This window comes from Euprymna scolopes, chromosome 43 (assembly GCF_053919585.1).
Source record: "Euprymna scolopes isolate OS-2025 chromosome 43, ASM5391958v1, whole genome shotgun sequence".
Lineage (NCBI taxonomy): Eukaryota > Metazoa > Mollusca > Cephalopoda > Sepiida > Sepiolidae > Euprymna > Euprymna scolopes.
The window spans coordinates 20,329,506-20,356,887 of NC_136524.1; the positions used below are offsets into that span (position 1 = coordinate 20,329,506).

General features: G+C 30.6%; 1 protein-coding gene across 5 annotated transcripts in view; it reads left to right on the top strand.

Annotated features, from left to right (window-relative positions):
• The window catches only part of LOC145268223 (palmitoyltransferase ZDHHC20-A-like), a 226,821-nt gene that overhangs the window by 51,522 nt on the left and 147,917 nt on the right, over positions 1-27,382 (top strand). For all 5 annotated transcript variants that reach the window (XR_013864861.1, XM_080123528.1, XM_080123530.1 and 2 more), the window contains exons 3-4: positions 2,141-2,235; positions 22,910-23,030. Coding sequence is in view for 4 of the 5 variants with exons in the window: in XM_080123528.1 (XP_079979654.1) it covers positions 2,141-2,235; positions 22,910-23,030 (216 nt within the window). In the remaining variant the exon portion in view is untranslated. The remainder of the gene's footprint in view (positions 1-2,140; positions 2,236-22,909; positions 23,031-27,382) is intronic.

A 27,382-nucleotide genomic window follows, 5' to 3' on the forward strand; every position in this document is an offset into this window, starting at 1 on the left:
TTTTTTTATATTTAAACTAATTCAAGAAAGAACGTTTTTGCGCATACCTTTTTTGCTAAATTATCATGAAGGAATGATTTTTGCTACCCCTTCCTGTAGAAAAGTGCCCAATTGAGGATGAAGAATTAATGTTTTTAGCCAATTTTTCGATATTTGTCATTCAAAGGGTCGAGCTTCAAAATGATACCGATCTTGTGAAAATCCGTCGCTTTTGTCTAAAGTTTTTGCAAGGCATACAAACAAACATACATACATACATATAGACAGACAAGTAAGATTTATATTATAGACGACTCATCAATAGAAAATATTATATAGTATTATTGGTGTTTTTAAAGAAAGAAATCGCCAAATATATGGCCACACCTAAAGAAAAAAAATGTTCTTTCGCCAAGACATTGCACCATATTACAAGTTGATTGCAATGATAGTAAAACTTGAATTGCTTCCATACCCATTCTATTTTCTAAATCTGACCCCTAGCAAGTATTGACTGTTTGCAGACCTCAAAAGAATGTTTCAGAGAGAAATATTTTACTAATGAATAAAGAAGTGGTATTGGAAACTGGAGCATATTTTGAAGTCTGAGAAAAATCCTTCAAATAAAGAGAAGGCATCAACTTGTTAGAAAAGTATTGGAATCGGGTATCATCCAAGAAGGAGGCTATATTAATATAAGTCAAATCTTGCCTAAGATTTGTTTTATTAGGCACCAGATGTATTGAATGTTAAAATAAAGTAGATTTTCTTAAAGAAAAAGATTGAACATAGTACTTTCTGAACAAAGAAAGAACTAATAAATTGTCTGTTTTTTATTACAAACCCTAAATCTAAGATTTAGGTTAAGACCTCGTCTTTTTGGTTGACTTGAAGACAAAATAGTAAAGATCTCTATCTCTACTAATATATAAAAGGAACTTTGTGTATCTGTGAGTTCTAAAACAGCCGGGTCGATTTTTATAAAATTTCATATGAAGGTACTTTATGTTCTCATTTCATCAGCCTTGTCATGGTGCAGCAGATGAAAATGCTTAGTAATAATCAGTTCTAAGTGACAGTCTTCCGTAGGTTGATGGTTCAATGCTCAATTCAAGTGATACCAAGAATACAATTATGAATTACTTAAAACTTCTTTGCGGTCATAGCTGACGGAATGAGATGAAGTTACTGCTGTGGATTAAATACAGGAGTTTGCTCAAAATTCCATATGGTTTTCAGAGTTCAACAAGATGCATCTGATGAAAGTCGGCAATTACATTGGTCGAAACATGAGAATAATTGAATATTGAAGATGAGAACAGTACTTAAAATTAAACAAAACTGCATGGAATAAAATTACTTTCGAAATATTCATGAAACGTTTGGCACTTTCATCACTTTTATTAAATATTATATAATCAACCATTCACACCACATGTGCCCCTTGAGATTTCTGTTTTGACGTAAATTGAAATGTTAGCTAGCACCACATTCGTTTTTAGTCTCCACGTGGGTAACTTAAATATTTGGCAACAATGTCATGAACATTGTTGCCAAATATTCATTGTAAAATATAAAAAAAAAAACAAAAAAAATTATCAGTTACTACTTTATCTTGTTACACAACAAAGCTCAATCATCATTATGATTCCCCACCCCGCTACACAAGGGCATAGAGACAAGGTCAATTATTAATACGGGGAAATCCAGCTTCCTCAAAAGGGGCACTCTGGATTGGGATAAAACTTAGGTTTAAGAGGATTTTTCTGCATCTTATGCAAACAGCCGAGAAATCAAAAATATACAACAAAATAATGTTTCCCAAAACTAGTAAAAATTTAATTGTATATTAATCTGTATAGTTTAAAGTTTTGAACCGTAAGTTAAAGTGCAAGTTTCATTATTTGAAAATGTGTTTCTTTACTTAGCCAAACAAGAGCCCAATCAAAAATTGATTAGAAAGATTTTTTTTTTTTTTGTAGGTAGTCACTAATTTATAACGCACATCTATCTTTATAAAGTTCAATTATTATAATCCCCCTACCTCACATCTAAACTTTTACTTTTAATCACATTGAGACATTTTTTTTAAATTTTTTTGCTTTATTGATGATTATATTTTTATCATAAAAATTCACTTTTGTTTTCTTTTTCTTTTCAGTTCTGTATATCATTTTTTATCATCCGTTATTGTTCATATTCCTTTGGGCATATTGGCAAACAATATTCACACCAACTGGAAAAGTTCCTAAAGATGTAAGTAATTATTTTAACCATACTATGGATACAAATGAATTATTTCAGAAATGTTTTACCTCCTATAAATAAGTGTTACATTTCTAACAAAACAATGGGCAATACTGCATATTTATTCATCCAAATGAGTTCTGGTTTTGAAAGTCGTAAGAAGTAAATGGTGTTAATTAATTTGAAGACTCCACTGAATTACTTTCCTTTACTCAATTTGAAAACCCCGCTAATATTACGTCATTTACTTCATCTAATGCAATCTTTTCTTTTCCGTATTTTATTTTTCTTTTCCGTATTTAACTTTATTTAGTATATGTGAAAAATTTATATGCTTTTTTTAACTATGCTAAGTTAACATTCATTGATTTCCCCTCCCCCCCATTTATTTAAACATGCATTTAATTGAATTTATTTTACTTAATTATATTTTAAAAATATTTGACATTCAATATTCATTTCTGTAAAAATGCTTCTGAAAATAAACATTTCTTTTAAAAAATCAGTTTACTGATATATTTTTCAAGCATTTTATGTTTGACTTACATTTTCATTGGTATCAAGTTGATACTGTTTATTTCAAAGGATTTTCAAAACCGGAACTCATTTGGATGAAATTTAGACAAATATGTTTATCCTTAGAAACTATATATATAAAAGAGATACAGAAGAATCATTTTATATAAGCAAATGTCTTCTTTAAATTTTGTCATTTAGCAATATTTATGTGATATTGCCAAATGACAAAATTTAAAGAAGATATTTGCTTATATAAAATGATTCTCCTGTATCTCTTTTTATTTATAGTATCTAAGCATAACCATATTTGTCTATTTAATACATATTTTAATACAAACCTATTATATGCAACAGTAAGAATTTATTGATAAACTACAGATTGAAAAACGATTCTTTTAGGAGTGCTTGTTTAGATTTATGTATAAGTGAAATATGAACTATTTGATATGCATACCGTATATACTTGTGTATAAGTTGATGTGAATTTTAAGACTAAAAATTGTGTCATTTTCGGTATTACCTGTGTATAAGTCGACTACAAATTCTAGACAAGTTAAATGGTGCATCTCATGGCTCTTTGTTGCACAGATAATTTTCTTTTTGATGTTTTTTTTGTAAGACGTATTATAAATTGTTTCTCGGCATCCACGAGCAATAATATGTGCATTCACGCAAGTGTGATCTATTCGATTTTCATATATAGAACCGACATGTTGCACACTTACATGCAACAAACACAAATATTGTTAATCAGACATTCTGATCAATGACATGCTGTAGATTCCAGGTGCAGTTACTGTTTTTAAACATAATTTATGTTGCATACCGTAATAACTTAAACGCATACATTGCACAAACCGTAATATACTGTAATAATGTGAATGCATACGTTAAGTGCCATTAAATGGTTTTATTAAATAGTTGTCATTAAATTGTTAAAACTTGTTGAACTTAGGAGAGAATGATATATCGTAAACACTACATTTCCTAATCTATTAAAAAAAAACGTCATATTATCATCAAATATATATCGAACTTAGCCTGCCTATAGCCACGTTTAGAGAGTGAACATTCCGAGAGCTATTCCAATTATTATTAAGCCTCCCACTGAAAAACCATGCATTTGTTTATATGCTAGCAAACATACTGCAGTGGGTTCAGAAGGAGTGTGATTAATTACTTGGATTACCGGTATATGCCGAGTGCACAAACAAAATGGCGTTTTCTATGTTATGATTGAGCACTAGGTCACTATTTAATAACATTTCCAAAAACATTACCTATGTATAAGTTGACCCCAAAAAATAACCTTAAAATCGTCTCCCAGAAATTCGACTTTTACACAAGTATATATGGTATGTTTGAGTCAAATGTAATTGTGTACACAAAAAATTACAGAAAAATATTGAGTTACAGTCAGCTAACATAGTTCCTAACTTTGATCATAGCACTACAGGAAGCGGTGGCAAGGCAAATCAGTTCCTTCACTTTTTTATCTCACAGATACTCGAGTTTCATGCTTACGCAATCATCAGTATAGGAAGTGATAATTACTCCTGGTCAGGAGATTTGAACACAGTCACAAAGCCACCCTTGGCTTTGTAGGCTAGCACCTATCATCCAGGCCACTAGCAATTAACATATGAATGAAAGAAAATAAAGTACCTATGAAATCATTTTGGTGGGTGCTCACAGTTGACAGTCAAGAGTATTCAATGATAGAAAGTTAGAATTATGTATTTGCACTAAAGTTGACCACTTTTTCTTAATTCATTAAATAGGGTTTAACTCCAATTTTTTTTTTTTTTTTGTCTAGCTAGGGTTGGGGTTTCCTACTGGATGCCAAACATTCACCTGCTATCCCGTACATTCCTAATTCCAAGAGGTTTTTTTAAGATTCTAATCGTCCCTTTAAAGGCAGTTGTTTGTATTTCTCTTGCACTTGGTTTACCAGGTATATTTGCCAGGTAGTTTTTTAAGTTCTTTTTCAAGAGTCTGGTTGCTTCTACAATTACTGGAATGATGGAGATCTTCCTACGATTCTAGTTTCTTTTCATGTAGTATATAAGACCTGCATATTTCGTCAATTTTCCCCCTCTCAGCTCTGTTTGACCCAGCATCATTATGGATACTAGCTTCTACTAAAGTTGCTTCTTTTTTTCCTTTTCCCATATATCACTGTCAGGTTTAATCGCCACATTTTCTAAATATGTAGCTGTAGAAATTGCATAATCATAGTAGATGGTGTATGACTTATTTCCAACAGTTCTTTCTGGTAAACATGTTCCTAGGACTTGCTGATGCACTCAACTTTTCAACTTTTTCCAGTGAAGATATTTACATACTCCATTCTGTTGCATTGTAGGATAGTCACCCAGAAGAAACTTAGAACTGGATATCAGGTGGTTCACATTCTCTACTTCTGTACAGTAGAACCTACATTTGTTGTCATTATTGAAACCATTCAAGCCAAAGATCTGCCTTGATCTTGGGCAGCCATTATAATCCTCTTCTGATTATAGTGGAGTGATCCTCTTTTTAGCCAGTCTATAGTCTTCTTTATACGAATTTATCCGGAAAATATTAGGCACACTTTTGGTTGGCCCATTCTTCCAATTTTTTTTTTGTAATAGAAAGTTTTGATGTATTTTTGGCAACTCTTGGGCTATTTCCATAGCAAAATTGTTTTCTGATTGTGTCTTATTTGTAAGACAGTCTTGCCCAGAATGGCCAGTTTCATGGCTGGAGGTTGTTATGCTGCCTTTTGTTTCGTGATGTGGATTTACTATTTTGAGGTTTGGATTTTGAGAGTTCATCAGATATTGTCCGACACGCACAAATATTGTCACAATAGTAGTACAATGCTGATGGGTAATTTTTAAAAGACTTGTATCTCTTGCTCCTCGGGGCATATACAGCCTAGACAGACGCTGGTTGCTATATGTTATTCTGTACAGTGTAAAGATTTTCTTTGTTTTAATATCTTCTTCTTTTTTTTTTTTAATCAATTTGTTCAAGCTGGAAATGGGGAATTCTACCGGATGTCAGACTTTCACCCACTCTGTTTATGTCCTTTTGTGGCTAGTCAGCAATGTTATGAAGAGATATAGTATTTTATCCATAAATTCTTTTGTATTTACTGGAGCTAGGTAGTAAATTATGAAAATATATGGCAATTAAGCTACAAAGAATTTTCTTGATTACCATCATTTTATATATATATGTTTGCGAGATAAGTCACAGATTAAAGATCAAGTGAAATATCCTGTTAGATATTACATTGAGGTAATACTTTCAGGGTGATCCTAGCCAAAAAGGTAAAGCTCAATATTTAAATAATAGAGCAATATATAAGTTTAGTGGTTAAAGTTAAATTCTGAAAATCAAAATATAAACACATATATTTGGATTAAGAATTTATTGTTTGACACAAGGAATATATAGAGGGAAGTTATGTTAAATTCCTTAATCCATGGATTTTCAATACTGGCCCATATCATCAGAGGAAATGAAATGTGGTTAGCAAAATGTTCAGGTGTGAATAAGCACGTATTTTGCTCTTCAGCATATATATTGGAAATGTTATTTGAGTGGTGAATAATAGTTACAGGAAAAGGCAGTCCATTATCGGAAGGAGTTCAATATTTTCCGGGGTATTATTACCAAGTCGGAGGAATAGTGGTCTAGGGGAGAAGCCAGTAATCCTATATAACAAGAATGTTTGATGCTGTATGTTGTACTCTCTCCCCCCTTGATGGGACTAAAGTAGGGAACGCTAATTTGAACATTTTCTCTGCTTAAAACCTAACTAGGAAGAAGTAAATTATCTCTCCCTTGGAAGTCACATGATCAGTCCTAGGTGTCACTCAAACTTCTTTCAAGTAAGTTTATGTAACAATTTTACTGTTTTCACAATATATTTTTTCAAGTTTGACATTTGTATTAAAGAAATTAAATCTAAATAAACCTTTCGTTTTTATTAAATCAAAAAAATTCAAATTAAAAAGCAGAACTGCTAACATAACAAATTACTATTACATATATATAAACAATTCTTTGCTTTTTTATTATATTTCTGTTATTTTTGCACGAAAAAAACATCAAAAAGTGGGTAACCTATTGAGCTTGAGTTAAATTGTTTGAATCTGAAAAAATCGTGATTTTTGCAAAACCAAATATAAAATAAAACAAAATTAATAATTAACCTTATTCTGCTCGATGTATCTCCCTATTTTTCTGTTCCTCTTCAAATACTGCTGTGATATTCCTTTATATATTATATTTTTCTTAGTCTATCTGTCTATTCCACTTTTTCTCTGAAACTATTGGGCCAATGTGACTGAAATTTTATAAGGATCTTTATGATAAGGTGCAGCAAACTAAGTATTATGGTACCCATTCGATGCACAGCTAGAGGTCAATAAGGATTAGTATTTAATGCAAAAATGAACACAAATTTAACCATATTCGACCATCAATTTGGTATAAAGTGCTAAGTGAAGGTCTAAGGCATTTTTAATGGGCTAAAAAGTCGTTTATTAATAATGGACTATTCTAATCGCTTTTGTTTTTGTTTTTTTAATCTTTCCTTTATTAGCTTGGACTGTCAATAAACAGAAAGAATGACAAGCAGTATTTATAAACAACGAATAAAAGCAAACAACATAAATTGAGAAAGTGGGACATATAAACTAATTAAAACAGTTAAAATGTTTTATTTTTATTTCCTATTATAACTCAATTGCAAAGATAGAAACATATTGGAAAATAGCCTTCAGAAACGAGCATTTACTCAGCTTAAGCAAGAGAAGGAAAATGTAAGAAATCATTTTTAAAAGAATACCCGTCTAGCTGAAACCAGTGTTAATAATTTTCCCCACTCTTTATCTGTGCCTAAATCAAAGTGTAGATTCCATAAACAAAGCTTCTCTCTTAGAAGTGCACGCCTGTGGAACTCTGTTTCGTTTGCCTGTTTTCTACCTGGCTACAACTTGGATGTCTTCAAGCCCAACATAAACAAATTCCTGATAAACCACCTCCTTAAGTAAGATACTTTATCAAATCTCCATTACTAACGATTACTACGATATTATCCCATAGATACATGCAATAACCCTTATCCCCGAGTGGCCTCCGGGCCTTGATAAGTGGTGACTACCATGTGTAAAAAAAAAAAAAAAAAAAAAAATTTGATGCTAAGAGATATTTTTTTCTCCAATAAATGAAAACAATATAAATCAAATATTTTAGTCAAGTTATAGACGTTTTTTCTTTTCTTCACGACCTATAACAATGATGAATGCAGATGATAGTCGATCTCTTCTGATGTCAAATGGAACCGGTTATTACGTGTGTGTGTGGAAATCATGGTGCATGTGTATAAGAATAACAGATCCAATATTTCTACTTTTAAAATCACTGTAACATTGAAAAAATAAATCATTTTTAAAAACGAAATTTGATACTTAGAGATGGTTTTTTTTTTTTCCTAGGTCAGTGATTCTAGAATATTCCAATAAGTTCTTTTGCTTTGGGAGAAATGTGGGTGCCAAATTTTTGAGACAGTACAAAATTTCTTTGTGGAAAAAGGAAGGAAGTGGTAGGGGAGATAATTTCCTTTCTTTGCTTCTGTAGCTCTCTGCAATAGTTGAAGGGAAGTAACTCCGCATTTTCTCGTTTCAGGTACACAAAAAGGATTGTTTATTTTTTGTTTTGTTTTTCGTACAGACAAATATTTTCTGTTTTACTCTCAATTTTCGCAGTCTTATCTTCCAAATCTTTTTGAAGCACTTGGCTGAAGTTTCAAGTGTGAAATTTCTTTTTGTTTTGGTTGAACACAGTTGATGATTTTTTTTTTTTATGTAAAACTGGTTTAAATTTATCTGGTAATTTCTTGCAGTGATATGCAGGGTGATTGGTCCATTTACAAATTCTTTGTGTTGGTGGGTTTCTTAATTTTTAGGCACATTACTAACCCAATCGAAATTGTATTTTACCACTGGATAGGTATTTTATTTTCAAATTTATTTTTATTTTCAAATTCTTTAACTATTGTTAATGTAATAGCACTGACTGGATGAATTTTTTCTTCTTTTGACTGTCGGGTTATCTGATGTGTTAATAGAATTTATCACTATCCTTCCTTTAATAAAAACCATTACCAAGTAACACTGAAAATCTTTTGATAGGAACAGTTTGGAGAACATCTACTATGGTACTGAAAATCTTTTGATAGGAACAGTTTGGAGAACATCTACTATGGTACTGAAAATCTTTTGATAGGAACAGTTTGGAGAACATCTACTATGGTTGTACCAGTTACTGGACACAATACACTAGTTCTTGTCCAGAATTCCTCCCATATTAAAAAACAAAAATGGAGAAAAATCTCCATGATATCCATACCTATGACAAAACAAAAATATCATGTTCCAAAATTCATGTAAATTGATCAAAGAGTTTTATAAAGCATTTCATTTTTAAGTGATTAATGGCATTACAGCATAAATCTTGCAAATTAGGACTGTCAAGTTATCTCCTTGTTCATTTTTTTCTGAAAATGGCAAATGAATGAGACAATTCACCCATAGGATGCTAATACATATTTTTTTCTTATTTAAAAATAAACTAACTTGATCAATTTATTGATTTTTGGAATATATTTTCATTTCACTTAAAATTTTAATCAGCTAGTAAAATTTGGTATCTACATAAACAGACCAAAAAGAATCTGTAGGATTCAGTTTCGTCTACACTCCTGATTAAGAGGGTTATTGCTAGTGATAAAACACGTTTGTTTTTACATGTCTACTAATAAAGGTATGGGGTGGGGGAATAATTTTTAGCTTCATTCTTTTATAATTTGAAGCGTTCAGCAATTGTGTGATTCTTCTTTTTATAGAATGCATATGTAACTGAGGAATTTAAATCTTAAAAATGACCAAATGAGTTTTTATTTTAATATAATTTCTACTTTGTTGGGCATGAATCATCTTTTTGGCTTTTTGTTATTTCCTATCAAATTCATCTGTACATCAAAACAATATATCAATTATGCGCAAACCACTCTTGGACTGCTGGAGTTTTTAATTCAGCACCAAAATCAAAAGTCTAGGTCATTTCTGCATTGGTCTGTTCCCTGTTGATTGTGTTATGATGCTGGTCCTGTGCAATTTTAGGAAGTCCACCCTCCTAGACTTTTCTTTTTAAGAAGGGGTTATCTTGAATTGGAAGCCATGTTTAATTTCAGAGGAGTTTTCGATGGGTAGCTATTATATACAAGTCCTGGAGATTAAGAATTTTCAGTTGGTAGCTGTTTTGTACAGGTTCTGGACTCTATAATTTTGCAAGCAAAGAGCAAACGATACTTCTTGTGTTGACACTAGCAAATTATGTGCTGGAATGCTAAAAGATTCAATTTTTATGGAGTAATTCTGGTTTCTGATTGGTTGATAGAACGTGAATTGATTTGATTCGTCTGTTCCTATTGGCAGCATTTATAAATAGGATCTCCCAACTTTCAGGAAGGATACTCCATCATATATAAAAAGTATTGCAACATGCCTCCCGCCCCTATTTTTTATATAATGGGAAAGTCCATTTGGTTCATGGTTAATTCTGTTCATAAATAAATAAAAGTTACAGCATATAAAATAAAAACAGAAGTTATTTAGTTCTTAAAAGTTAAGCATGTAAAAAAAGGAAATCATTTTTTAATTTTGTTCAAATGTCAACGAAAAATGTGTGTGTGTAAAAAAAGAAAATAAATAAATAAATAAAAAAGGAATAAGACATTGATTTTTATTTTTATCTTGAAAAGTTGAGCATGTGAAACTGAAGCCATTTTTAATTTTAATTATACATTCTCATTCTAAAACACACACAAATATACATATAATATGTATCCGTAAAAAGTATTTATTCATTTTTTTGTTTTGTTAATTAAAATTAAACAAAAGGAGAAAATAGGAAAGACTTGTAAAATTTTTGGTATAGTAGAAAGAATATTGTGCACAAAAAAGTAAAAATAAAAGTAAATTTATGTGTGCCTTAAAATAAGCGTAAAAATATTTGTAAAAAAAAACAATACAAAGAAAATGTTTTCAAAAAATGATTTTTTTTTAAATTTTTTTTTTTTTTTTACAAATATATTTTTAATTTATTTTATTTAAAGTTTGAACATTTGTTACGCATTAGTATGTTAAGTGTTAATATAAACAAAATGGATGCAATTTAACATCTTGCTCAGGAGAACCTTCCCTTTATCAATACATATTTGGGTTTGTGAAAAGTTATTTAAAGTCAAATTCTGACAAGTTTAGAGGCAAAACGCTTCAATTTTATTTTTGTTGCTGGTTTTGTAAATATATCTGCAATATTTTATATTTATGTAATTTGCAATAATGGATTCATTTTTTTTTTTTTTTACTTCATTTCTTTATGAAGTGATATTTAATATCTATATGCTTAGATCTTTGGTGAATTACTGTGTTCTGTGCTAAGACTACACTGTCTTGATTATCATAATTACTACAGGAGTTTCAGTTATATTCTGGTTCTAAAAGTCTTTAGAATAGGTTTTAAATATAGGGCAGAATGTGTAAGTGTAATGAATTTCTTCTCACACATAGAGATACAATCTGCTGCTTTTTAGATTTCCATGAAATAATAGGCCCATCTGCGATAGTCAAAAACAATATCCAGTTATACTTTTTCGATCTTTGATTCCCCGATCTGAATCTGAAAACCCTTCACAATTTAGGAGACATTGATTTTCTAAATACTAAATGCTGTTTCTTAGTTCCTCTTAAATAACATAAGACTTGTTTAGCTCTGTTTAACTCCTTCATTGTCGGTCTTGATAATTTTTGTGATAGTTTTGTTACTGTGTAATATATGTCAGGTCTCGTAGCAGTCATCTATTATATAAATCTCACTTGTCTGTTTAAATGTATGTATGTATGTATGTTTGTATGCCTGCCTACAACTTTCAACAGGCAATGGATTTTCACGAGATTGGTATTATTTTGAAGATCAACCCTTCAGATGACAAATACAAAAAAAATGGTTAAAGACATTAATTCCTTCACCTCAACTGGGCACTTTTCTACAAGGAGGGGTCGCTTTTTTTGCCGATATTTTCAAAAGTCATCTCGTCTTTTCAATTGACTAGCCTTAATTTAAACCTTCACCACTTCCAGTTTGGCGATGGACGCAACAGCAAAGACGTCACGTTTTTTTTTTTTTTACTTTTCCTTCTTCACGGTACGGGTTCAAGCCTGCCTACTGTATTCCAACATCAACCGCTCTACCTCAGACTGTACAGTGATTTAAGCATAACATGCAACTTTCATTTTTCATTATGAATCCCTCTGGATGGGTAATATAAATTTCACAGTTTATTCAGGCATTTAAATAAGCATTTTTTTTTATTTTTTTATGTCCATTTGATGGACGTTATGGCTATATTGTGATTTGATTTGCAGTAAAATTTGGATTGTGGTTAGATTTGTCGTCAGTAAAAACCTAGAAAAATATTCTATACCATAAATCTGAGAGTATCCTATAGCAACAAATCTAGCCTTGTACTGTTCAATGTCTGACGCTGTAGTTTTTTTGTAAAAACCCATTGAGAAGAAATGACATGTTTATCCTTTGGGAGAGGCACTACCAGATAGATATTATTTTCTGTTAAAGCATCTATTTTACTTTCCATTGCTATTTTCGATTGCTGACATTGTTCTGAATTAATTTCTTCATTAAAGCTTTTTGACGTATTATCCATGGAATAGCAATAGTCAACTTGATAATCTTCCAAATTGTCGACCACAAAATAATCTGGTGATCTTCTACTTCTTTTGGGATAACATTTTGATTAATTTTCGATTTTAAGATCATTATCATCGCTGTTATCATTATTAATACTCTTGTCCTCATCAACGGCGACTTCATTGTCATCTTCTGGTTTCTGATTGGTTGATAATAGAATGTGAATTAATTTGATTCATCAGTTCCTATCGGATTTCCCAATGTTCAGGGAGGATACCCCATCATATATCAAAAATGTTGCAACACGTTAGTTCATGGTTAATTCGCTTGAGGCAACGTATTGGGGAATGCCGATGGGGCGGCCCAGGCCTTTTTATTGGTCAGAGTGCTCCCTTGCAGGAGCACCAACTATTTAATTCCAACATCTGACCCTTGTGTCACATTTCTCACTGTGGGAGAGAAATACCATCATGGATAAAAAAAAAAAGTGACTATGCTGTTTATTCAGCATGTTACTCCCAGCACTCTTCTGTCTCAAATTCCCAATCGCTTAAAACGGTTTGTTTTTATAAAAATAAAACTGCTTGATCAATTTACTTGTTTTTTGGAATATGATATTTTTATTTCATACTGGGTATGTACATCATACAGATTTTTTATTTTTGTTTTTTAATATAGGGTGAATACTGGACAAGAATAGCAAAAAAAGTAACTGGGGAAATGGAGTTGTTACTGGCACCAAAGGTTATGCACAGTTCCTCCAACATTTTAAGCAAAATTGAAATATTTAAAATGTTTGATCATCTTTAAGGGTGGACGATGGGGGGGGGGGCAATAAAAGTTTATTCTTTCTGTTTCATTTATGATTTTATTTCACATCAACATTGGAACAGAAAGGGGGATATGCAGTGGTGAAGTATTCAAAAAAAATTTTTTTTTTTGTTTTTACTTTCCCCTAATATTTTCAAATCATTTTTTTTTACTCTCAAACGTCTCCTTAAATTTAATTCCATCCAAATTTCCTATATTCTCTGAGTGCACATTGTGAAAAAAAGATGCAAAAATGTCAACAGACAAAAGACTGAAACACTCTGTGAGGTATCAAATTATTGCAGCTGTATTTTAAACCGAGATCTTATTTCACATAAATACGATCTTTAGCTTTTTAAAATCTGTCCCCAGTCGCATAGTTGCAAAATGTCGTCCACCACTAACAGGCATGCCATGTTGGCATATTTCATTGTTAATAGTTGGATTCAAATAGCGATTTCTTGGAATATATATAAATCATTAAAAAAAAAAAAAATTAAAATACCATTTTACAAAAAAATTTATTGTGAATTCAATCCTATAAGTTTTATTTTGATGATCGTAGGAGAAATCTACTAATTACAGATTTAGAGACTATGCCTGTTAGATTAAGTAGCAGTGTGTGCATTGTTTTCTGGTATTGCTAGTAAGTTTCCTGGTCATGATGTGCAGGTAAGCAACTGCTATCTTATATGGCGTACACCATGCAGGCAATACTAAAATAAAATCTTGCTCATTTGCCATTGTTACTTCATACAGACAAAATCAATCACAAGTGTTTGGTTGTTTGTGTGTACATTTGTAATATAGTGCATATGAGCACATGGGAAAATATCAGCAGCAGCAAAGGATGGCTGGCTGGCGTTTGAAGAGATTAGTAGCAGCAGCAGCCGAAAAACATGCATATGCAAATTAGGAAGTGTGCGCAATAAGATAAAGGAGAAAAATGTCACACATACGGGAGAACATGTTGTTGTTAAAGAAAATGGGTGTAAAGTCAAAGGCAGAGAATGGCTTGTTACAGGAAAAGGGCTGTCCCCTTTTCCTGTAAGTAAGAACATTAGATAAGTAGAAAATGAGATTAGGATAAGCCGAGACTCAAACCTTGTAAGCAAGATTCAGAAATAGATTTAGAAATTGGAATGTTAGAATTTGGCTATTGTTAAATCTATATATATATCTATATATGTATATATATATAAAAGGCAAATGCGGCGCGCACAAAGGCTTTTTTTTTTTTTGCCACGATTCTCGGGGGGGGGGGGTACTATCGCTTAGAAGTGTTTATATACCCCCTAGATAATAATATCTAGGATTTGGGAACGCGTCGCGTCTAGATTTATTTACATCGACTTTTATAAAAATCACACTATTTCGCTGTGTTGCCTGTTTGTCCTGCTTTTTAATATAAATAAAGTGAAACTAAATTCAAACGGTATCTGTTCTCGGCTTTCGTGCCAGAACGTCCAGTGGAAACCTTACATCAGACAATTGCTTTCATATTGGGGAAACTAAACCAAAACAAACTTGACTGCGGGATTGATATTTGACCTAATTCACTTTTTAGTTAATTCATCACTTTTTTATTTTTTTTTGCCTCAAGGGTTCGAGTTCGAACCTCCCCCACACCCACACCCATAAACTTTTTTTTGGTTTTTCAAACACCCGGGCACCGCGGGGACTGTTCGTGTTTTTTTTTTTGTTTTTTTTTTAAGAAGTTTTAACATTGTTTTTTTTTTTTATATAATATTTAAACAGGGTTATTACTTCGCTTTGTAATCATTTTACCCCCCACACACGCACACGCCTTTAAAAACCCGGGCAATGCCAGGTAACCCCACTAGTTCTATATAAAATAGTTAGATATTGTTTGTATTGTAAAAAGAATTTGATTGTTCATTCTTTTATGAAAACTGAATTAAAAATGTCAGCTGAAAGAATGAACAATACAAATTTTTAAAAATATATTGTAAAAAAATAAGTTGAAAATTCTTTGTTAGCAGAAGTGTTTTCGACAAACGTATGCTTAGCCACGTGAGTTGGTCACGCTTTAGAACCACGCATCTGACCTCATAGCAAAAAGGGAATTCCCAATATAGGAGTTAGTATTAGTCAGATCAGGGCAGTCGGGCAGTTGAAGCAGAACAGTTGAGTCTGCTAGTCAAAGAGAGAGTTGGAGTCAGGGTCCTTTGGAAGCGAAGGAAAGAACATTAGACTATGTAGATCCTGAAATGTGAATTCCTGACGTCAAATCATTCGACCAGTCAAATAAAATAAAGAACATCTTCGTGTTTTTGTAACTGGTTGTCTTTGTGTCATCATTCCACAGATTGAAGGTAATGTGTTAATCATCTTAATATGAACTTTGTATAATCCCCCCCCGTCCAAGTAATGTGTCCCCTCTCCATCAAAAGTAATGATTATCCCCTCTGATATAAAAGAACAGTATTACACATTCATTCAATAATCAGTTCTCTCTCTCTCTCTTATTGTTATGTCTTGTCTCCCTCATTGTTAAAATGAACTCTGCGTCATCTTAAATATGACCACATCCCTATGCAACAATAAGATCAAAGAAGAAAAATGTACACTGGGTGAGATGGACAATGCTGATAGACTTTTAAGTTGTATCAAGATGGGAGAGTATTGGCCATGAAAACTTTTGTTAAAAAAGGAAGAATGCCGACCTGGATTTTTATTTATTTCATTTGTTGTAACTTCAATATTACGCAGTCTTGATTCTGTGACGTTTTACCAAACAGACATTTTGTTGTAAATAAAGTTTTGCAAAATCTAACCAAAAAGTCTTAAAAACCCTATTTACCAAAGTAATGAGCATGGAATCCGATGAAGCTGCCATAATGACTGCAAAAGAATCAAAAGTTATACACCACACTGCTGAAGCCCAACTCCCACATGGTGAATGTGTACTGTGTCTCAGATTTTCAGCAAAGATCCAAAATTAATTTAATTTTGCTGAAATCTTGAGACCTTTAAAAACAATATTGCAACAGTGGGATTCATCACCATCAGTGCAGCAGTAGTCCTGATGGATACCATAGTTCTATTAGAATCTTATTCTACTTCCTGCAAGCAAAAAATGTGGATATGGCTTAAAGATAAATAGATTTAGATATTGGCATAACAGGTCTGGAAAAAAATCAAGGAAATGACATCTAACCTGACAATATTAGAAACATCCCAAAAAATGTGTACAATAGTGAGCATTATATCATGAAGACCAACTCTCTGCTATGTGCATTTGATGTGTTGAGTTTCTTATCAGTTTCATGAGTGAGGAAGAGCTATGGAGAGGAGGAGCTGGAAATTTTAATTTCCTACCATGTAGACAAGCAAATCCAAAAATGGTTGAGGATGAAGAAGATGGCTGGCGGAATATGCAGCCTCTCATTATGGCTGTTCATATGGAATACGATCTGCTAAGTAAAGCTGTCAAAATGCACCGCTATCTCAGTGACAATAAAAATAAACTTTAGAAATTGGTGACAAACTCCCCTAAAGCATTTCCCTAATCTCAGCATCCTTGCTCAATTGGAGACTATTTTGACTCTATATACAGACTGCATCATATTCATACACTGAAGATAAGCAACATTGAAACTGGTTAGTACCAGATGTGGTGATCATTTAGGAATAGCAAGTGCTGTATATAGGATGTCGTCAACTCTTGCATCCTACCTAATTTTCAGCTGTCTTAGCCTTGTTCTGCCGCTGGATCAAGCTGATTGGGACATGAGAGTGAGTGGCTGTGTTTAAACCAATTTCACTTAAAAAAAAAAAAAACATCTCCCAGCATATGTCATCCTTCATCTCTATAGTGATCAGATCGTCTTTGTTGTTCTGGCAGACAAACATTGTATATACAGCTAGCTGACTCACCGAGAGATCTTGGAATTTTATTCTTCCCTCTAATCAGAACAGCTACCATAAAAACATCAGCAGCAGCATCTTAAGATCAACCTGACTTCCAAAAAGCTAGGAGTTTTTTTTTTTTGCAAAGGTACTGGCCAAATGGAAAGGTAATAAGCAGAGAAAGCTGTACAAATAATCGTTGGCGACTGCTATTCATACTAATCTCGTCACATATCTGCATAATTGCATCTTTTTTCCATAAATATTTTTTTTTAATGTCATTTTTCCCTTGTTCAAGAGTTGCATTTTTACACAAGTTCATTCTCCAGTTCATTTCATTCAGCAAATCAGCAGTCTCCAAATTTCACATTGTGTGGTTTTGTCCAACCAGTCCTTGCCAAGTTTTCCTTGACTAGTTAACATTTCTGCAATTTATGCAGATGACAGACATTTCTGTATCACACCTAGACCCTTATATAGTGTCAGTATATCTGCAGTCACTGCTTGTTTTTGCATCTGAGTGGGCGGGACACTAGGGCATGGTGTTCAACCAAGCAAAAACAGCTGTGCTATTATCTTCTAGGTATTTCTCTCCTGTTTCTATCCATGAGATTTGGTTTCAAGACACATTTGTATCATTCTCAAAATGTTATAACTATCTGGGAATAATATCTAGCAATCTCACGTTTGACAACCACTTGTCTTATATGTCCAATAAGGTTAATAGGGAGCGTTACATGTTGCGTATCCTGAGCCATCAAATTCCTCATGAATGACATTTGCTGACTAGGCTTTACAAGGCAATGATTCATCCCCACTTGAAATACGGGTCCCTAGTGTTTGTCCGAGTCGGCAAGGTGTTCTCTAATTCTTTTGAGTGTCTACAGCATCATGCTATCAGATATATACGAATACCAGACACCATAACGTTCAGTGCTGGACAAAGCGCACACTGCTACTTAATTTGACACTCATAGTTTTTAAATCAGTAATAAGTACATTTCTCCTACCTCCATTCAAAAAAGAAAAACTTGTATAACTGGATTCACAATAAAATTTACTTTAAAATGGTGTTTTAATATTTTTGTTGTGATTTGTATATTCCAAGAAATTGCTATTTAAATCCGACTATTAACGATGAAACATGTCAGCATAGCATGCTTGCCTGCGGTAGATCACTTTTTGCAAATAAGTGGTCGGCGTGTCGTCACATAAATACTCGTAGCGGAACTTGTACTCGTCGACGATGTTTTAGCTAATTAGGGAAAAGAATTGTCTTTGTTGCAGAATTTGAACACAACACATGTACGTCTTTCCATTCAAAAGTTAGAATATCTCAAAGTTGACGCTTTGTAGTACAAAGATAAGTAAAGATAGAAACTGTGTTTAAACGCTATTTAATAGTAAAAATATTAATTTCTTTCCTCCTAAAATTTGAAAAGAATCGGATAAAAACTTTTTATGCTAGAGTTAGAAATACTGACAAGTGCTTATAAACATGAGCATTTTTGTGCACACAAAAAATTTGTAAACACATGTTCGTCACCTAGCTTAGGAACAAAGTATTCATTTTATTTTTGTTTTGCCACATCTGGACAGGAGCTGCTAGAAAGGACTTGTCCTGCGTTGATAGAGTTCAAAATAGACTTCGTAACCTCGTAGGGGGTATCCTTTTCTCTTCCCTGCAACCTCTATCTCACAGAAGAGATATTGCGAGTTTGTCTCTGATGTATCATTATTTTCATGGCAAGTGTTCGACTGAGCTTCAATCTATGGTCCCCCCTTGGCAAACTTTCACAAGAAACACTCGTCTAGCTGAAAACACTATCAATAATTCCCTCCACTCTTTATCTGTGCCTAAAAATCTAAACGTAGATTCCATGAACAAAGCTTCTTCCTTAGAACTGCACACCTATGGAATTGTCTTCCATTTTCTTGCTTTCCAGTTGACTACAATATGGTTGTCTTCAAGTCCAACGTAAACAAGTTCTTGATGAGCCATTCCACTTAAATTAACAAATTTACTGAATTTCTATTACTAACGATTACTATATTGTCCAATTGACTACTGTACACCTTTAACCCTTATCCTCGAGTGGTCTCTGGCCTTGATAAGTGGTTATGCCTATGTAAAAAATAAAAAGTTTTTAATTATGGACAGGAAAAGAATATTTTAAAAAAAAAAAAAATTTGAAAAACAAAAACAATGAACCTTGTTTTTGTTTTTCTTGGTTTTTGAGTCGCAAATAAAACATCTCAAAGTTGACGCTTTGTAAAATAAAGATAGATAACCGTAGAAACTGTGTCCAAATGCTAATAGTGAAAATATTAATTTCTTTTGTTCTAAAATTTGAAAAGAATTTGATAAGAACTTTTTATGCTAGAGTCATTAGAAATACTGACAAACACTTATAAACATGAGAATTTTTGTGCGTCGTCGCACGCACACAAAAATATCTGTAAACACGTTCGTCCACTAACTTATGAACAAAGTATTCATTTTATTTTTGTTGTTATTTAGAAAACATAAGTTTTTAATTATGGAAAGCGAAAGAATATTTAAAAAAAAAAAAATTGTTTGAAAAAGAATGACCGACAATAACGACGCTTTTAAATGAGTTAAAACACACAAACCACTTATCCAGTTAAGTAAAAGAATAACTTTTATTGGGTTAGTTTTACAATCTACAGAGGCCAAAAGTGGCCAAAAAACAAATATATAATAAATGTTACTAAAGGCAATTACTCTTCTACCTCCTATAAATTTTTGTGTTGTAAATGTTTTTTCTGTTCAAAAAAACAAGTAGTGTCGAGCGTTACATGAGAACAAGAAAAAAATGGCCACTATACCTTAAGTTTCGACAATGCCTTCAAAATAAAAATATTATACAAAATAGTAGTAGAAATTCACCCAATAATTGTCACAGTAACTTGAAGCTGTTAAAAATTAAATTTAATTATCCTAATTAGTTTAATGAACTTGAAAACATAATTTTAATCTGTACAAAATTTCCTTCCATATAAGCATATAAGCTACAAGCCATATTTTGTTAATAATTTCTTTGAATCGTGTCGTGGTTGCCATCTTGGATTTCCTGGTTGCCATCTCTGTTTTTTCATGGTGTAATGATGACAAATGATAAAGTTCATCAGAATAACATTCTGCATGATGATAAAATCTTACCTCCCATTTTTTAAACTGTTTTTGTTTTTAATGATTTTTTTTAAACTGTTTTTTTTTTTTATGATTTTTTTTTAAACTGTTTTTTTTTATGATTTTTTTTAAACTGTTTTTTTTTTAATGATTTTTTAAAACTGTTTTTTTTTTTTTTTTTTTTTTAATGATTTTTGAACTGGAAGCCGTTAAAATGAAACTTAATTATGCTAATTAGTATGCCAATTAGTTTAATTTGCTTGAAAACATAATTCTGATTTGTACAAACTTTGTTTAATTTGATATACTACAAGCCATATTTTGTTAATAATTTCTTTAAATCATGTCATATCTTGCATTTTCTGGTCGCCATCTTGGATTTTTCATGATGTTATAATGGTAAATGATAATGTCCATCAAAATAATACTTCCTATGATGAAAAAGCCTTACTTAACATTTTTCTTAGTTGTTTTTATGATGTTTCTACTTAAAACTGTTAAAATGAAACTGAAATATTCTAATTAGTCCGTAAGTTACCGAGTGAGATGGTCGTAAATAATGCCAACTGAATCTTCATGGTATGATATGTTCAAAATTTCATCGGAATATCTTAAAAAGATCTGAAGATATAGCTTTTTAAAGATGGCTTAGTCTATAAATTCTGTGGCAAGTTTTCCTTGACCAACCAACCTTCCTATAATTAAAGTCATCGTGCTTCTGTAACACTTTATCCAGAAGGATGACCATATCAACTAATTGATTTGTCTTTAGCATACCTTCTATGGTGGGCACATGTAGTCCTTTCAACAAATCCTTTGATCTAATGCAATTTGGTCAGATTTCATCTAATCGTGAATCTGTCATTGTGCTGAAGATTGGGTGAGAGAAGACTGGATGATGACCCAGCATTCATTGCCATATATCATGACACGTCTTTGTTGTGCTAAATATTTAATAAGGATTGATTAATTTTCTGATTAATTAAAATATTATTTGCTTTAATTATTTTCTGACCTAATAGGTCCTTGTCACTTTAAATGCAAATATTGTTTTATTTTTTTATGTAATTAAAAATAAAATAATTTAATTAAAAACATCTTATGATGCTTTAAAAAAAATTATTATTAAACAGTGTTTTCGTTTTAAATAGATATATATATAATATAATATATATATATAATATAATATATATAATATGATATATATATGATATATATATATATAATATGATATATATATGATATATATATATATAATATGATATATATATATAATATAATATCTATATATAATATATATATATATAATATAATATAATATATATAATATAATATATATAATATAATATATATAATATAATATATATAATATAATATATATAATATAATATATATAATATAATATATATATAATATAATATATATAATATAATATATATATAATATAATATATATATAATATAATATATATAATATAATATAATATATATATAATATAATATATATATATATATAATATAATATATATAATATAATATATATATATATATATATATATATATATATATATATATATATATAATTTTTTTACTTAATACATTTTTTTCTATCAATTGAAATGATTCATGATAAATGACATTCTTTTAGGATGATAGTATTTTTTTTTTAAAGTCTTGCTGTTTAATACTAGAATTTATTTAGAAAATTTAATTTGGGTTTGTTAAAGGCCACACAATCTCCAAAGTTATACCAAAGAACAAATCTCTGGTCGTACCAGGAAGTCTGGTTAAACTGCTGAATAGAGAATCTGAGGTCAAGTTCTTTGTTAAAATGAAATTCTCTTATTATTTAGCTGCTTTTTTCTAGTTTTCACAATTCTCTTTGAAGTGTTCATTCTTGAATTTTGGTTACGATTCCTTCTAGGGAGTTGGGGAATAATTCACATTTATGCTGTAATAGATTTTTTTATATTTTCCCCCCTAAATAAATTGAATAAGAACTATTTTTTGTTGTTGTTTACTTATGAGATTAAAAAGTTTTTTTTTCCTGATTGGCAATCACTTCAGTCTGTATCATCGCAGGAACAGGGCACATTCCAGGTGTTGTAACAGAGATGCATTTGGAATTGTAAAAAAGACTTGTAGAATTTACTAAATAAACTTTTTTTCTCAACCATAAATGTAACGTGTATAACTTTTAATAAAAAAAAAAATAGTTTTGGACTTTTTTACAAAATCTTAAATCTTTTTTTTTTTTTTTTTTTTTTTTTTTTAATTAAAATAATAATTTGAAAAGATAATAAAGGAACATTCTGAAAAGTAAATTTTGTTTGCTTGAAATATATATATAGTAAATATTTTTTATATTGGAGGGGGAGGGGTAGCCTTTAAAATTACAGATGAAGGAGCATAGTCCTCAAACATTCCAGAATAGTTATATTTCATACTTAGAAAATTTTCCTGCCTTACCAAAATTACCAGATTTTGATACAATTTTTTTATGTTAATGACTTTATTTTGAAATTGTCTTTTATTAAACTGTCAATTTATTCTTTTTCAGTTTTATTTAAGCAAACAAGAATTGGAAATTTTTGAAAGAGAAACAAATGAAGAACGACAGAGAGACATGTTGTTACAATATGCCAAACATCTTCCTCTCTTAAACAGAACTATGTCTGGTGGTTGGTATAATTCTTTTTTTAATATTATTAAAAATTTTCTCATTTTTAATTTTATTTCACTATTAAAAATATATAAATAGTAATACACATGAAAAAATTGAAGTTGTTTAAAATATCTCAATAATGCCATTTGCAGAAAGAGCTTGATGGTCTAAGAAGAATTCTTAAATTTTAAATCTGACCAAAAATAAGGAAGTTATGACTATTTTTGTGCCTCACACATTTGGATTTTTTCCCCTCTTTTAAGACCATATGCGTTTTGCCACATTTTTTTTACACTACTTTTTCAGTAAAATAGCTACATTTGTTTAAACACAAGATTAAGCAATGTAATTTGCTATATGAGTGTATTTTTGTTCAAGAAATACAATTACAAAAAATAGTCCAGTAGAAGATGTGCTAGAACTGATTTTCGAAAAAAAAAGTTCAGTAAATTGAGAAAAAGCAAGATTGTCGATCTAAAAGATAATGTCATTGGATTCTGCGCAAAGCAACTTATAAATGATAGAATGTAGTTATCTCCCCTTGTTTTCAGTCTTCTAATGGGTTAATTTACAGTGAAAAATTGCAACTTCAAAAAATTCTATTTTTACTTATAGTTATTTTTCTACTGGACCATTTTTATAAATTTTTGGAGGTACTTATACAGTTTAGTCAAGACATTAAAAAATGAAAATATCGAAAAAAGTTTAAATTGTATGTATCCGTTATGGGACAAAGTTCTCTGAAAAAAATTTTCACTTAATTTCATCAAGTAGTTATTATATCATGACAAGTTTTTTTTTTTTTTTTTTTTTTTTTTTTACAGCGAAAAAACAATTTGTTATGATACCGAGCAAAATCTTCGATTTTTAGGAAGAAAAGCTAGTATTAGAGATGGAGAGGGGTGTCAGCGCTTTAACTTGAGTTATCTCCCTTTGTCATTTCTAAAATTCAAACAAATTTTTTTTTTTTAATCCAAGATGGCCGCCTTCAACGCACTCTCATAAAAACGTGTTTTCCCGCTGTAAAAAAAACAAACTACTTGATGAAATTAAGTGAAATTTTTTGTTTTGAAGAACTTCGTTCTATAACGGATGCATACAATTTAAACTTTTTTCAACATTTTCATTTTTTAATGTCTTGACTAAACTGTACAAGTACCTTTTTGGAATTTATACTAATTTCGGCATGAAATGTTTTTCTTATTTTTTCAAGGGCACACTATAGTAAATTTGTATCAAACTTTCAATGTGTGTGCAAAATACAAACAATGGTATCAAATTTATTTTCGTAGCTCAATTCGCCACCAAATTAATAACTGTTCAAAGTTTGTTGGGAATTAGAAAATTTTCTATCGTGTCTGCTATTGATCCGGAAGCTAATTTACATTGTGTAATAAAAATGTTGGCTTTAAAACAATGCAAAGTCTTTACAAACGTGGGAAATTAAAATTAATCATGATGAAAGCATTATTTTTAGATCAGTTAACTTAAACAGTGTGTGAAATTCCATTATCTTTCAAAAAACAGAAAAATGACATGGAAGAGCAACTTTCATTTCAACAGCTTACATATTGAATCTTTAGTCAAAGCACATTAAAGATGAAATTTGATTTTTTTTTTTTTTTTTTTTTTTTTTTTAATGATTTTGGTCATGTAATAACAAATTTAGGAAAATTTGGTGATAGAAAATTCTGTAACATTGGCAGGGTAACTATTATATGATATGTATTGATTGAAAATAGATTTTTGAACCATTCTGGAGGAGTATTTGGAAGTTAGGCTTCCTTCCCTATAGTTTTAAGTAGGGGTTAAATTTAGTTGTGGCATCCTTGCATTAAAAGAAATTCATGTTTAATATAAAACATTTAATATAAACTTTAATTTTAATGAGAAAGTAATAATTATGAAATTGAATCCACTAGAATGTATTTCAGTTTCTTTCCAAACAAGTCAATCATTTTAATCTTGTTAATAGTTGAAAAAAAAAAATAAATGCATTACTTTGACTTTTAGGAATTTGAAAGGAATCTAGAAGCCTCTAAACTGTTATGAGGATTTGCTAAGAATTTTAACAAATCTTCATGTATTAAAAAATTGAAAATTTCGGAAGCTGTTTGCATCTAATATTTTTATAATGATTAAATGGTTATAGTCAGCTAATGTACTTCCTAACTTCCAGTGTAGTGCTACCAGAAGTAGTGACAAGGCAGTTCAATGCCTTCATTTTTTTTTTCTCTCATACCTATATCTCCCCTATGCATGTACATTTTTTTTTTTTTACATCTTTCTAATCATTCTTTTTTTTTTATTTAATAATTATTAAAAGGTTTTTTCAGTCATATTTTAATTAAGAATTATTGAATTTTTTTTTTCTTTAAGAATTATTCAAAACACTTTTGAAAATCTTTGTAAACTATTTTAGAAAATTGGATCTCAGAAAATTTGGTAGGAAAATTAAGTAAATATGGAATATCAATTTAAAATAGATTTTAGGACCATTCTTGAAAGTGATTTTGGGTTAACATTAGTGGTGGGACGATTAATCAGAATTGTTAATCATAAGAATCGTGTATTTTGGGAGGTATCGGAATCTGAATCGCATCGTTAAAAAATACCTTAATTTTCCGATTCCTTCATTACGATTCTTTTAGTCTGATGTTGAAAAAAAGAAAAAAATTTCCTGATATTTCTAACCACAAGAGAGAAATGTAGCATGTTATAAAAAGAAACCAAAGAAATTCATTATTAACAGGGCAATGCTTAGTGCCCCCTCCCTTACAAGGTTCATTCATTCAGATCTATTGTAATCAAAACTACAAAAGAGTTAACTTGAAAAGAAGTATGCAGGGCTCTACATTGCGAGTAAAAATAAAAAACGCTTATCTTTTTGGCGACTTTTTTACTGACAAATCTTCTGATAGTGAATGAAAATGCTTTTTCAACTTATATTTTCTTAAAATAAAACGAGCAAAGTCAAATTATTTAAACAGTAAAAGGTTTAATAGCATAATATACTTTTTTTTCTTTTTTTAAACGAAGGTTTTTGAAAGAAATATCTCTAAAATGAAATTGATCACATATTATTTCACAAAATTTTGACAGTCGGCTTCTTTTGAAGCTTCAAAAAGAATATCATTGGAATAACATTAGAACTACACATGCTAAGTGGTGGTTTGCGGTTAAGGTCTTCAGAAAATGAAAAAACAAAAACAATTATTTTGCTATCTCTTAAATACAGCTTTATATTTAATTTAAGCTACTACTGGGTAAGTCAATTTTCAAATTTTTTTTTTTGTTTAAATTTACATTCTATTAAAATATTCAGCTCATGAAGCAATTAGATATATTTTTTGGAACTTCTTTGCAGATTCCCCCCCCCCCCCAAAAAATAAAATATTGGTTTTAATTTAGATTAGATAACATTTTTGGTATTATTTTACTTTAGGGCTCATCTCACGTTCGTATAGAAAAATATATTTTTTAAAGTAGATTTAGGTGTGCTGAAAACGCCACCCCATTCTCGAGTAACTCTTTATAAAATACCTATTTCGAATTTTCTTTTTATTCCGAAAAAATAAAAAACTTATTCTAAAAAAGACATGGGGCCTATGTTTTTTGTACCCCCCCCCCCAAAAAAAAAACCCCATGAACTTTATAAGCATGGTTTGTATTTCTCGCAGTATCAAAAATGTGGTGCTCGGTAAAAATGGCCCAAGTGAATAAATAGATAAAAATGGCCCAAGTGAATAAGTAGGTAAAAATGGCACCAAAAGGTCCTACTGAAGCGATGGGGTCCCAAATTCTAATCTCATTTTGGGTTTTGTAAAATAAAATAAAGTTGTTTTTTTTTTTAACTTTTTTAGGCGGACGTTGGCTTTCACCATTTTTATATTTAATTAGTATATATTTTCTTTCTCTTCCGCTATATTTTTTTTATTTAATTCATTAAATCTGTTAATTATGAGGACCAAAATAATGAATCGTATTAATTTATTCTCTAATTTTCTTGTTTTTGTTCTGTTATATAAATTCTATTTTATTTGTTTTTGCTCTGAAGGATAAATTCTATTTTCTTTGTTTTTTTTTTTTTTTCTGTATTCCAATTAAGTAAAATAAATTTTCTCTAAAATAAATTTTGCTAATTTTTCCGGTTTAGTTTATTATATAATAATTTTATTTAAACCAAAACACGACGGTGTAGATATAAAATATCTCTTCGAAAGTTAGGGAACATATTTGGGAACTACCCGACCATAAGTATAAAACTACCTGGTATATTTCAAAACAATAATTCCCTAGGAATTGGAATCGTACTTGGTATCGGAATCGTTAATCAATATTTTCCTGGAATCGGAATCGTATAAAAAT